At 49.5% G+C, this 13,850-nt stretch overlaps 1 protein-coding gene across 3 annotated transcripts in view; it reads left to right on the top strand.

The window, feature by feature from the left end:
* pdlim1 (PDZ and LIM domain 1 (elfin)) overlaps positions 1-4,321 on the top strand; it is a 106,864-nt gene extending 102,543 nt beyond the window's left edge. For all 3 annotated transcript variants that reach the window (XM_085970217.1, XM_085970218.1, XM_085970219.1), the window contains 2 exons: positions 2,026-2,143; positions 3,945-4,321. In XM_085970217.1, the coding sequence (XP_085826343.1) occupies positions 2,026-2,143; positions 3,945-4,134 (308 nt within the window). In that variant the 3' untranslated portion in view covers positions 4,135-4,321. The remainder of the gene's footprint in view (positions 1-2,025; positions 2,144-3,944) is intronic.
* Positions 4,322-13,850: the final 9,529 nt, after the last annotated feature.

Consider the following 13,850-nt stretch of genomic DNA (forward strand, 5'->3'; position numbering starts at 1 on the left):
TAATTTGCTTTTTTATTTTCCCTGCCAAAGTGTATAACCTCGCACTTTCCCACATTATACTCCATCGGCCAAATGTTTGCCCACTCACTTAGCCTGTCTATATCCCTTTGCAGGTTCTTTGAGTCCTCTGCACAACTTGCTTTCCCTCAATCTGAAGAGGGCACCTCCCGAAAATAGTCGAACCCGAGATCCCCTCAAACTGTAAGAAGTGTAAAGTAAAACTAAATCAGGATCTCGTTATGGTCAATTATTCAATTAACATTCTGCAGTCTGATTGGGATTTAAGAACCACCTGGATTTATTTAACACCTTGTTGTGTCAGGATGTCCCAGTGCTTCACAACCAATTAATTACTTTTTGAAGCACAGTCACTGTGAGCCAACATGGCAACCACAGGAACATCTTGTCATCTTGTCTTTCCCTGGCTTGTTGGAGAGTGCGGAGTCAGGAGGGGTTGCTGGAAGGCGCGCACAGACCGTGCCTTATCACATTCTCGGGACATTCCAAAAGTGCTTCACAACCAATGAATTAGTTTCAAAGTGCATTCACTGTTTTGCCGGCAAATGCGGCAGCTGATTTACACACAGCAGGATCCCACAAGCAACAAATGAACCGAATGAGCAGTTAATCTGTTTTTGGTGGTGTTGGTTGTGAGAGAAATGGGGGCCAGGACACTGGGAGAACTCCCTGTTCATCTTCAAACAATGCCATGTTACATCCACCCGAACAGGTTAAAGGGGCCTTGGTTTAACGACTCATCCGAAAGACGGCACCAACGACAGTGCAGCACTCTCTCAGTACCTCACTGAAGGGTCAGCCTAATCCTGGAGTAGGATTTGATACCACAACCTCCTGACTTGGGCAAGAATTTGACCAACTGAACTGACACAGGTTCTGATCACCAACCTAACAGCAGTTGGAAAACACCAGAGCGTGGGCCTGGGAGTAATGCAACAGCAGCGGTGTGTCTGTTGGCGAATACTGGGGCAGGGGTGCTGGGTTGCAGAAGCTTCCATTAGTTGGGGGCCACCTGATTTCTGCAAATACGACAGACACTGAGTAAACCCGACCTATCGGAACACTCAGACCACAAGGCGACTGCACTTAAGAATCTTGTTTTGCTAAATTCATTCTCATAACATAAGAATTAGGAGCCAGGAGTAGGCCATCCAGCCCTTCAAGCCTGCTCCACCATTCAATAAGATCATGGATGATCTTCAATCTCAACTCCACTTTCCTGCCCGATCTCCATATCCCTTGATTCCCCTAGAGTCCAAAAATCTATCGATCTCAGCCTTGAATATACTCAATGATTCAGCATCCACAGCCCTCTGGGGTAGAGAATTCCAAAGATTCACCACCCTCTGAGTGAAGAAATTTCTCCTCATTTCAGTCCTAAATGGCCGACCGCTTATTCTGAGACTGTGATCCCGAGTTCTGGACTCTCCAGCCAGGGGAAACATCCTCTCAGCATCTACTTTGTCAATGCCTCTCAGAATCTTATATGTTTCAATGAGATCACCTCTCATTCTTCTAAACTCCAGAGAGTATAGGTCCAATCTGCTCTCGGGATGTGGGCGTTGCTGCTAAGGCCAGCATTTATTGCCCATCTCTAGTTGCCCTTGAGAAGGTGGTGGTGAGCCGCCTTCTTGAACTGCTGCAGTCCGTGTGGTGAAGGTGTTCCCACAGTGCTGTTAGGGAGGGAGTTCCAGGATTTTGACCCAGCGACAATGAAGGATCGGTGATATACTTCCAAGTCAGGATGGTGTGTGACTTGGAGGGGAACTTGGAGGTGGTGGTGTTCCCATGCGCCTGCTGCCCTTGTCCTTCTAGGTGGAAGAGGTTGCGGGTTTGGGAGGTGCTGTTGAAGAAGCCTTGACGAGTTGCTGCAGTGCATCTTGTAGATGGTGCACACTGCAGCCACGGTGCACCGGTGGTGGAGGAAACTAATATTAAAAATAATTGTTAACGGAATAAAGATGGAATTCCCGGTTTGTGACACTGTCCTTGTCCTGATGTTCCCAGAACAGCCAGAAAAACCGTCTGGATTCCGGAAAGTGAAAGCCCCGGCTTCGAAGATCGGCTCTTCGGTTGGGAGTGTGCAGAAGCTGCCCGTGTGTGAAACGTGCGGCTCCGGGATAGTGTAAGTGTGAAACATCCTTTGTATAATTGCACTGCACAGTGATGGCTCGGCAACAGGGGGCGCTGCAATCGGCCTCGGCGACCGTAGGCTGGGATCCTGCTCCTGACCGCTGCCCAGTGATGGCAGCCGTTCCGCAGCACGGGTCACCACCGGGGGGCCGGGGGGTGGGGAGATGGGGAAACACTGTAAACACGTCTGTTAAAAATTTAAACTTCCCAATGTCCATAAATAAATATTGGCCAGGACACCGGGGAGAACTGCTCTTCTTCAAATCATGCCATGGGATCCTTTATTTCCACCTGAGAGAGCAGACGGGGCCTCGGTTTATCGCCTCATCCGAAAGACGGCACCTCCGACAGTGCAGCGCTCCCTCAGCACTGCACTGGAGTGTCAGCCTGGCTTTTGTGCTCAAGTCTTTGGAGTGGGGACTTGAACCCATGATCGTCTGAATTGGGCGAGAGAGCGACTCACTGAGCCGTGGCTAACACTTTATATTGAATGCTTAGTCGGGGGGGAGAGAGAAAGAAAAATAAAGCAAGAAATACGCAGTAGTTAATTCAGTCCCACCAAAAAGCAAACTATGTTAGACAGCCTTTGGCTGACGTTTGGTTTTGTCCAAGTCTTGGCATCTAACTGAACTAATTGTGGTCGGTCCTTTGTGCTGCTAGATGTGGTCAGTCCAGAACATAAATGAGCTAATGTCTGACGCTGCTCAGCCTTAAGAAAAGAGCCCCCCCCACCCCCGGCGGCTCGCTTTATATGGCAGTGTGTCCCTGAGCCCCACACAGCAGAAGGTGCCTGGGTTTCCTTCCCAGTCTGTGCTGAACTCTGCCAGGCTAGGGAGAGGAAAATCCTCCAGGGCTCCTGTTCCTGATCGCTGACCATTGACCCCTGCTGGACAGTGCACCCGCGCGGACATCAGGGCAAGGACAGGATCGGGCTGAATATCCTGCCTACACTCACTTTCTAGACTCGCGTGTGATACAGCCACTTGGGCGAGGGACTGGGGGGGGCGCCTGGACCCCTTACTGCAGCAGCAGGGGGGGCGCTGCAATAGGCCTCAGCACCATTAGGCCGGGATCCTGCTCCTGATCGCTGCCCAGCTCGGGTCACCATCAGCAAGGGGGAAACATCTTAAACGCCAGAAGAGGAGGGGAAGAGAAGCCTATATCCTGTGGTCTGAGGGAGAGGGAGGCAAAATTTTACACAGGATATACGGCACAGCAACAGGCCATTCGGCCCAACTAGTTCATGCCGGCGTTTATGCTCCACTCGAGCCTCCTCCCGTCTTTCCTTATCTAAATCTATCAGCATAACCCTCTATTCCCTCCTCCCTCATATGCTTATCTAACCGCCCCTTAAATGTATCTATACTATTCGCTTCAACCACTCCCTGTGGCAGCGAGTTCCACATTCTCGCCACTCTCTGGGTAAAGAAGTTTCTTCTGATTTCCCTATTGGATTTCTTGGTAACTATCTTATATTGATGGCCTCTAGTTATGCTCCTCCCCACAAGTGGAAACATTCTCTCTCTATCCACTTTATCAACATTTTTCATAATTTTATAGACCTCTATTAGATCACCCCTCAGCCTTCTCTTTTCAAGAGAAGAGACCCAGCCTGTTCATCCTTTCCTGATAGGTCTACCCTCGCATTTCTGGTATCATCCATTTGCCAAAATGTAAACGACATGAAATGACTCGGAAAGCAGCTGGATGTTGCTGGCTGTCACGAATGATGTTTCTACTTAAATAAATAATAACGGCCGCCTTATTGTAGATTCTTTTTTCAAATGTTGCAGGGGAGTGATTGTGAAAGTGCGCGACCAGTTCCGTCACCCTGAATGCTACGTCTGCACCGAGTGCGGAACAAACCTGAAGCAGAAAGGACATTTCTTTGTGGGGAACGAAATCTACTGCGAACAGCATGCCAGGGAACGGAGCGCGCCCCCCGAAGGCTACGATGTTGTCACGGTCTTCCCCAAGTCATAAGCTACTCTCTGAAGCAAGGCTTCCCCAACCCTGTGAAATAAGTGACTGAGCTTGCATGCCTACCTATGTACAGGAGTTAACATTAACTACCTTGGACACTTTTTTTTTAAATGTAACCAAACTCTGTTATCACGCAGTACAAATGCCTCTCTAATGTAATGAGACACCATTAAACGACAATTCTTTAGCTCTTCGCTTTTGAAGTCCTTTTTTTGTATCCATCTGTCTTGCAAGGTAATGACCCTTGCTGGGGTACAGTTCCATGGGACTCCACTCTCCCTACCCCCTCGCTGACCCTTGCTGGGGTACAGTTCCATGGGACTCCACTCTCCCTACCCCCTCGCTGACCCTTGCTGGGGTACAGTTCCATGGGACTCCACTCTCCCTACCCCCTCGCTGACCCTTGCTGGGGTACAGTTCCATGGGACTCCACTCTCCCTACCCCCTCGCTGACCCTTGCTGGGGTACAGTTCCATGGGACTCCACTCTCCCTACCCCCTCGCTGACCCTTGCTGGGGTACAGTTCCATGGGACTCCACTCTCCCTACCCCCTCGCTGACCCTTGCTGGGGTACAGTTCCATGGGACTCCACTCTCCCTACCCCCTTGCTGACCCTTGCTGGGGTACAGTTCCTTGGGACTCCACTCTCCCTACCCCCTCGCTGACCCTTGCTCGGGTACAGTTCCATGGGACTCCACTCTCCCTACCCCCCTCGCTGACCCTTGCTGGGGTACAGTTCCATGGGACTCCGCTCTCCCTACCCCCTCGCTGACCCTTGCTGGGGTACAGCTCCATGGGACTCAGCTCTTTCTACCCCCTTGCTGGGGTACAGTTCCATGGGACTCCGCTCTCTCTACCCCCTCGCTGACCCTTGCTGGGGTACAGTTCCATGGGACTCCACTCTCCCTACCCTCCTCACTGACCCTTGCAGTGGTACAGTGCCACAGCTTCACTCGAGCCTCCATTCTTCATGTGCGAGCCTGGAGAGTGAGTATTGAATGGCCATTGAACTGCAGAGGGCATCACAGCTGAACCAGTTCCAGTCCTCGCGCAACGTGTGCATGCGCACTTTCCAGCAGGGCTCAGGACCCTCGGACACTATGCCTTTCCTAGCCTAAGGCCAACTTCAGCCCTGGCTGAGAGCAGTGAATTGGGCACTGTAGTGATATCAGCAAATAGAGATGGTATTTGCCTGTTCGATTATGATGCCTTAGCAGCATGATTGCATGTATTGATTGCTTGTGCCTGACCAGCAGAGGTCATGTGACCGAGACAAGCAAGGCAGTTAGTTTAGTTTCGGTTTCGTTCTAGATGCATCACAAGCATCGTGTCTCCTGTAAAAGCTGTATAAAAGAGTTGAACAAAGCTTTAAATTAAAAGACATTCTCTTTCATAAATGTCTCCTCATTGAACCCACAAAGAAATCAATACATGGTGTCAGAAGTGATTGAAAGAGATGAAGAGGAAAAATCTAAAGTGAAATCAGCTCTCCACATATTAGCAAGCCAAAAGTGAACATCGTTGCTTACCATTGGAGAATATCTAACGAAGTGAAAAAATGGAAGGTTTGCACCCACCGGCGACGCTTCAGTTGACAGGTAATGTGGCTGAAAATTGGAGGAGATTCAAACAACATGTAGAGTTGTATTTATCAGCAATCGGAGCTGACGAGAAAAGTAATAAAAGGAAATCATCACTGTTCTTACATGTCGTGGGTGATGAAGCGCTGGAGGTGTATAATAACTTCAAATTCGCTGTTGATGGAGACAAAATGAAGCTAGATAAAATAATGGAACAGTTTGAGGCCTACTGCATACCTAAACGTAACGTGATGTTTGAGAGGCACAGATTTTTCACGTGTACAGAAAACGGGTGAGACTATTGATCAGTATGTGACTGAACTGAGAAACAGAAGCAAATCGTGTGAATTTGGGGGACTGACAGACTCGCTGATAAAAGACAGACTGGTGTGTGGTATTCCAGATAATGGTCTAAGGGAAAGACTGCTAAGAGAGCAAGATCTAGACCTGGGAAAAGCCATAGCACTGTGCAGGGCTACAGAGCCTGTGAAGTTGCAGGCAAAGGAGCTGTTCAGTGACAGTAGCTGCAACGTGGATGCAGTGAGAAAGAACGGATACAAACTGTTTAACAAAAAGAGCACCAATGTGAAAAAAGAGGCGTGGCCAGCGAACGAAAATGAAAGGGACAATCGAAAGCCATGTAGTCGATGCGGTACACAGCATCCACCAAAAAAGTGTCCAGCATATGGTAAAAAATGCAATAGTTGCAACAAGAACAACCATAATGCCGGTTGCTGTAAGAACCAAGCACAACAAAGCAAGGTCCATGCAGTAGATGAAAGCGAGATAGAGGAGTTCAATGTAGATGTTGTGTCTGAAAACAAAGAAGAAGAAAGAGACTGGATGTTGACACTAAAAGTGAATGACATACACATTCCATTTAAATTGGATACTGGAGCACAAGTTAATGTGATATCAGAGACTGATTTTAAGAAAATTAGACCCAGACCAAAGATACATGGAATAAAAGTGAAAGTGACAGGATACTCAGGCACTGATATACCAGTGAAAGGAAGATGCATTGTCAAAGTAACACACAAGGACAGAGAGCACACACTAGCATTAATCGTGGTGCCAAAGGATGTGCAAGCCATACTAGGTTTAAAAGCCTGTGAGAGACTGAACCTGGTAAAGAGAGTCCTCGTTGTGGAAAGCGAAGGAGAGACAGTCTATGATGAACTGAATGTTGCGTACACACCGGGTAAGCTGATGTATACAGCAGACACGTTGTCCAGAGCTGTTGACCCAGGAGAGCCCGCAAACACAGTGAAAAGACTGAAGTACAAGGCAAAAGACAGTGGAACTGACTTCTACCAGAGCATGCTTGTATACCGCACAACGCCGCTCGAGTGTGGTATGTCACCAGCCCAACTCCTGATGGGACGTCGGCTAAGGTCAAATCTACCCATCCCGGAGAACCTCCTGAAAACAAAAGAGGGGGAGAAAGTGAGGAAGTTCAAAGAACAACAGAAAGAAAAGCAAAAGTACTACTATGACAGAGGAACACAAAACCTACCTGAACTCCACACTGGTGACCAAGTAAGGTTGAAAGACAAAACAAACACATGGACTCAGAAGGGAACTGTCCTGAGTGAAGTTCAACCAAGATCATACACCATTCAGACAGATGAGGGTGCTGTTCTGAGAAGAAATCGTCGAGATCTTCTCATGGGACCAGTCACAGCAGGTCAAGAGACTGAGACTGTTGAACAACCTGATCACACAGCTGAGAACCAATCATCTGAGGCAACAACTCAGATCCAAGGACAATCAATCAGAAAATCCTCAAGACATGTGAAGCCTCCTGAGAGACTCATTGAGCAAATTTAAGGACTATTGTTATAGAAGGAAGTAATGTTATCTTATTCTTTCTTCAAGTTCTAGTGTATTGACATATTTCATGTGAACACACAAAGCAAGGTTAAAAAACCTTGATCATGATAATGATAATGTAAGTTCATTCAGTGTTAGTTAAAATGCAGATTAATACAAAGAAAACATGTTGTTAGTTAAAAGTAAAATACTTCTGTTTTAAGGAAAGGAGATGTAATGATATCAGCAAATAGAGATGGTATTTGCCTGTTCGATTATGATGCCTTAGCAGCATGATTGCATGTATTGATTGCTTGTGCCTGACCAGCAGAGGTCATGTGACCGAGACAAGCAAGGCAGTTCAGTTTAGTTTCGGTTTCGTTCTAGATGCATCACAAGCATCGTGTCTCCTGTAAAAGCTGTATAAAAGAGTTGAACAAAGCTTTAGATTAAAAGACATTCTCTTTCATAAATGTCTCCTCATTGAACCCACTAAGAAATCAATACAGGCATTGAACCTGGGACCTTCAGGGTTGTGCGCGGCTCAATTACCCACTCAACCAGTAGAGTCGCTGGGAACAACAACAACTTGCATTTATATAGCACCCTTAACATAGTAAAACATCCCAAGTTGCTTCAACCGGAGCACCCGGAGGAAACCCACGCAAACACGGGGAGAATGTGCAAACTCCACACAGACAGTCGCTCGAGGCCGGATTCGAACCCAGCGCCAGGGACCCGGGTTCGAATCCGGCCTCGGGCGACTGTCTGTGTGGAGTTTGCACATTCTCCCCGTGTTTGCGTGGGTTTCCTCCGGGTGCTCCGGTTTCCTCCCACAGTCCAAAGATGTGCGGGTTAGGTTGATTGGCTATGATAAATTGACCCTTAGTGTTAGGGGGATTAAATACGTGGGGTTACGGGGATAGGGTGGGATATGTGTTGGTGTAGGGGTTACGGGGATCGGGTGGGATATGTGTCGGTGTAGGCTCGATGGGCCGAAATGGCCTCTATCTGCACTGTGGGGTTTCTGTGATTCTGTGATTCTGTGATTATCAAACAAAATTTGACACCGAGCCACATAAGGAGATATTAGGACAGGTGACCAAAAGCTTGGTCAAAGAGGTAGGTTTTAAGGAACGTCTTAGAAGAGGAGAGAGAGGCGGAGAGGTTTAGGAAGGGAATTCCAGAGCTTGGGGCCCAGGCAGCTGAAGGCATGGCCGCCAAATTGTGGTGCAATTAAAATTGGGGATCGTAGAATTATAGAATGAAATAACACATTCGGCCCATCGTGCCTATGTTGGCTCTTTGAAAGAGCTCGCCAATTAGTAACTTTTGAAAGTTATTGAATATGCTTCCACCACCCTTTCATGCAGAGCATTCTAGATCATAATGACTCACTGTGTAAAACAATTTCTCCTCATCTCGCCTCTGATCTTTTTGCCAATTACCTCAAATCTGTGTCCTCTGGTTACCGACCCTTCTGACACTGAAAAACAGTTGCTCCTTACTCTATCAAAACCCTTCATAATTTTGAACACCTCTATCAAATCTCGCCTGAACCTTCTCTGCTTTAAGGAGAACAACCCCAGTTTCTGCAGTCTCTCCACATAACTGAAGTCCTTCATCCCTGCCTCCATTCTAGTAAATCTCCTCTGCACCCTCTCCAAGGCCTTGACATCCTTCCTAAAGTGTGGTGCCCAGAATTAGCCACAAAACTCTGCAGGAGCCTAACCAGCGTTTTATAAACTTTTAGCATAACATGCTTACTTTTGTACTCTATGGCCTCGATTTTCATTGAGCCATGGAGGCGGGCTTGGAGGCGTGCGGGGGGGGGTTAAAAATCGCAAAAACTGGCGGGTGGGACACCCCCCCCGGCCTGTTTTCCGACTCTGAGCAATTTTAACTCAGTCATGTCTGATGGTCCTGACTCCGTCCCGCATCCAACAGGCGGGACTGGTCGTGAAGGCCCTTAACAACCACTAAATGGCCTCTATAATCCTATTTTGAAAGGCCCTTGCGAATTTAACCCTTTTCCCACATGGCAGGGCAGCACGGTGGCATAGTGGTTAGCACTGTTGCCTCACAGCGCCAGGGACCCGGGTTCAAATCCGGCCTCGGGTGACTGTCTGTGTGGAGTTTGCACATTCTCCCCGTGTTTGCGTGGGTTTCCTCCGGGTGCTCCGGTTTCCTCCCACAGTCCAAAAATGTGCGGGTTAGGTTGATTGGCTATGATAAATTGACCCTTAGTGTTAGGGGGATTAAATACGTGGGGTTACGGGGATAGGGTGGGATATGTGTCGGTGCAGGCTTGATGGGCCGAAATGGCCTCTATCTGCACTGTGGGGTTTCTGTGATTCTGTGAAACACACCTGGTGGGAAACACGAATGTGAAACCTGGCAGGAGCACTATTGGATTGCTGACTATCAACTGCAGGTCAACCATTAAAGAGGAGATTTGATCCGCCATGATTTGCAGGTGGCAGGACTTAGTGGTCTCAGGTCTGGGGCAACTTTTAGAAGGCTTAACCACACCTGTGGAAGGTTGGAGCCTCACACTCATCTCCAGTGTGACATCCTGGGAAACCCCTCTCGCCACCTTCACTCAGCGCTTCCTCAATGGAGGTATATACCAGAAGCATGGGAGCCATTTATTTCCTTCCCATCTGGGCATTAGAGGAGCTCGAGCACCAGCCGCGGCACCAGCAGAACCAGGAACAACAGCAGCAGCAGCAGCAGCAGGAGCGCCAGGCTGCTGCTCACCCACCTGAAGCTGCACAGGCCAGAAGGGGCCAGCGCCTGGAAGCCCGTCGGCGCAGGAGATACCCCGCAAACAGGGTCTACAGACACAGGGTCAGCTACCTTAACATGTCTGAGCAGCAGTGCCAAAGGCGGCTCCGACTTTCGCGAGAGGTAGTGACTGACATCTGTGCAATGCTACAGCAAGACCTGCTGCCCAGAGGACCAGGTGGACAACCATTACCAGTGGCTGTCAAAGTCACCACCGCACTCAACTTTTTTGCCTCAGGCTCATTCCAGGGATCAGCAGCAGACATCAGCGGCATCTCCCAGGCGGCCGTACACACTTGCATCACGCAGGTAACCGATGCCCTCTTTGCCCTCGCGCACAATCACATCCATTTCACCAAGGATCGCGCAAGTGTCACGGCGCGAGCGGTTGGATTAGCTAATCTGGCAGGCTTTCCAAGGGTGCAGGGCGTCATTGGCTGCACACATGTGGCCCTAAGGGCACCCCTTCGCAATCCAGGTATTTTTGTCAACCACAAGGGCTTCCACTCCCTCAACGTTCAGCTGGTGTGTGACCACAAGAAGGAAATTTTGCATGTTTGTGCCAAGTACCCTGGCAGTTGCCATGACTCCTTCATACTGCGCCAGTCTAGTGTGCCTCCGCTATTTAGTCCGCCAGACCAACTTAACGGATGGCTACTTGGAGACAAGGGCTATCCCCTGAGGACGTGGCTAATGACGCCATTGAGGAGGCCAGCCAACGAAGCTGAGGAGCGCTACAGCTCCAGCCACATTTCCACCAGATCCATAATCGAGCAAACCATCGGTTTGCTGAAGATACGCTTCAGATGCCTGGATAGATCAGGTGGAGCCCTGCAGTACTCAGCAGCCAGGGTCTCCAGAATCGTCGTGGTTTGCTGTGCACTTCACAACATGGCACAATGTCGTGGCTTGCAGATTCCTGAGGACCAAGTGGCTCCTCACATATCTTCCTCAGATGAGGAGGAGGAGGAGGAGTGCGAAAACGAACATCCTGCAGAGGCCCATCAACCAGCGGCAGCCTTATACGAGAATATTGCTGCCCAGGATGCAAGGAATGCACTCATCCTGGCCAGATTTGCTTTGCCTAGTCAATCAAACACTTTTGCCTCTCTGCTTCTTACCAGCGCTTTGACAATGGCCAAGAACAAGGGGATTCCTAGCACTCTGACCACCATACTGACAGTTGCAAGTATTCCTAAGGCCTCAATGTGGAAGTCCCAATAGTGAAATGACAGACGCCACAACTGCAACATTTGCCATCAGAATTTTTATGCTCAATAACGACGTGATGGCATTTTTACAATAAACACAAAATTTCACCCAAGTGACTACCCTTGTGACTATTTGTACAGAATGTTCCTCTTACATGTGCTCCTACGTGGTGCCTCCCCTGTGGCTTCAGCAGATGTGGAGGCCCCTTGCTCACTTTCCTGCTGCTCCTGTTTTGATACCTTTGGCGGGCGTCCTCCGGGGTTGCGAGCCTGTGAGGGCTCGTCAACAGTCTGCTGCTCCTGCGGCTGTGCAGGGGTTGAGACGTCTATCTCACTTGGGTGTGGACTCCGATGGGGCTCTGACCGAGGGCTCTGCAGTGGCATGGAAGTGTGAGTGCTTGGAGAGGAGCCCCCACTTCCTTGAGATCTGCCACCAACCTCCCTCTCATGGGTCAGGTCCCCCTCAGCGCCTGCAAGTGGCTGGAGAGCACCTTGCTGCACATCGGGGGGCCATGGGGACCCGTATCTGCAATGGCAGTCCTACTCAGAAGGACTTCCATGAAGGTCTGGTTTCTCTGTTCAATAGATGCCCATCGCTCCTCAAGAGATGTCATTCTATTCTGAACAATGACCATGTTTTCCATACCCTGGCGACTAAGCTCCTCCATGGCCGTAGCCATCCTCTCCTCTACCGTAGCCATCCTCTCCTCTATGGTAGCCAGCCTTACCATGGAGGTAACAATCCTTTCCACGGAGGTTGCCATCCTTTCCGTGGTGATGCGTTCATGCGCCAATGACTCCACAAAGGCTCTGCCCATGTTCGCTATGGACTCCTCCATTCGCTCCACACTCACAGCAACCCTAGAGACAAAACCTGCCAGAGACTCCTGCATCTGTGCCTGGAGTTCCATCACCTCTGATCTTATGGATGGACCCAGAGGCAGAGGTTCGACATGCTGCTGAGCCGAGCTGGCAGAGTCCTGCACCCTCCGACTAGGACTCTCCACTGCCGTCCCTGTCTCCACAATCTGCTGATGCTCACTTGTGAGCTGTGATACACCAGGTGACAACACTCCTCTATGTCCCGAAAGTCCCACCGAGGTGTGAGTGTCTGCACTGGTGCTGGGTGCGCTGTATTCTGCTGACGCTGTGCCCTCAGAGGTTGCAGCTTCCCCTGAGGAGTCTGGCTGCTCAGCCTCTTCTTCCTGGCTAGGGGGGACGGATGCTTGTGATGGTCCTGTGGGGGAGTAAAGGAAAGAGTCAGAGATGTGATGCAAAGGCTACATGCACATAGCTTTTTGCAGCTGCTCATAAGTCCATCTGTTACAGCTTCACAATCATTATCAGCGACTCATGCAATGTCAAAGAGAGAGATGGAAAACTTTTCTGTCACCAGCTTGCTGTGTTGCACCCGTCTGTCCGTCCCCCACGCGCGAATCATCCTCTATTCCCATAATTTCCAGGACGGCCTCCTCCCAGGGGATCAGGTGGGCTATTGAGGCTGTCCCTCCTCCTGTCCTGGCTCGCTCTCTCCTGTTGTGAGCTCTCTTTTCCTGCAATGAGGGAGACAAGTGGAGGTTGAGTGAGAATGAAGGAGTGAGTGTAGAGATTGCATAGCATAGATACTTAGGAGACAAAGATGGAGTGAGGTTGCAAGACCAAGGGCCCTCCCTGTGTGTTGTCAGTTGTGTTCAAAGCATCAGAGCTATAGGGAGTGTGAGGGCTGCATGGTCGAATAGTTATGTGAATGTGAGCATAGAGAGAAAGGGAATGGGTAAGGGTGCATGGATGTCAGTGTCAAGTGGGATGTGGAGGAAGAGATTGCTAAAGCTGAGTGCTGGTGAGGAAAGGCAATGGGGATCAGATTGAGGGTGATGGGAAATTCACACTCACTTTTCCAGTGCGCTGAAGGTCATGAAATCTTTTCCTGCACTGTATCCAGGTTCTGCGGGTGACTCCCAAGGAGTTGACCTCCTCAGCCACCTGCATCCACACTGCCTTGGTCTGACTGGGAGGCTTCTTCCTCCCTGATGAAGGGAACAGCACCTCCCTGTTGGCCCTAGCCCCATCCACTAATGCCTGCAGTGCCACCTCGTCAAAGCGAGGGGCTGATCTGGCCCTCCCGCTTGGCAGTCTGCAGAAGAAGCAAGACTTGCTGTGGACCTTAAATGCAGCAGCAATGATGACGTCATCGGAGGGGACTTTCAGTCATGAAAAACCCATTTGCAAAGGCTTCCCACACATTGGAAATCAATTGGCCAATTGAGTTAAAATTGCATCAATCTCCCACATCCATTTAGATTCGTGTGGGAAAGACGAAATTCGG

The sequence above is a fragment of the Somniosus microcephalus genome, chromosome 29 (assembly GCF_052327205.1).
Source record: "Somniosus microcephalus isolate GS21.2 chromosome 29, FLI_Smic_1.0, whole genome shotgun sequence".
NCBI classification, from domain to species: Eukaryota; Metazoa; Chordata; class Chondrichthyes; order Squaliformes; family Somniosidae; genus Somniosus; species Somniosus microcephalus.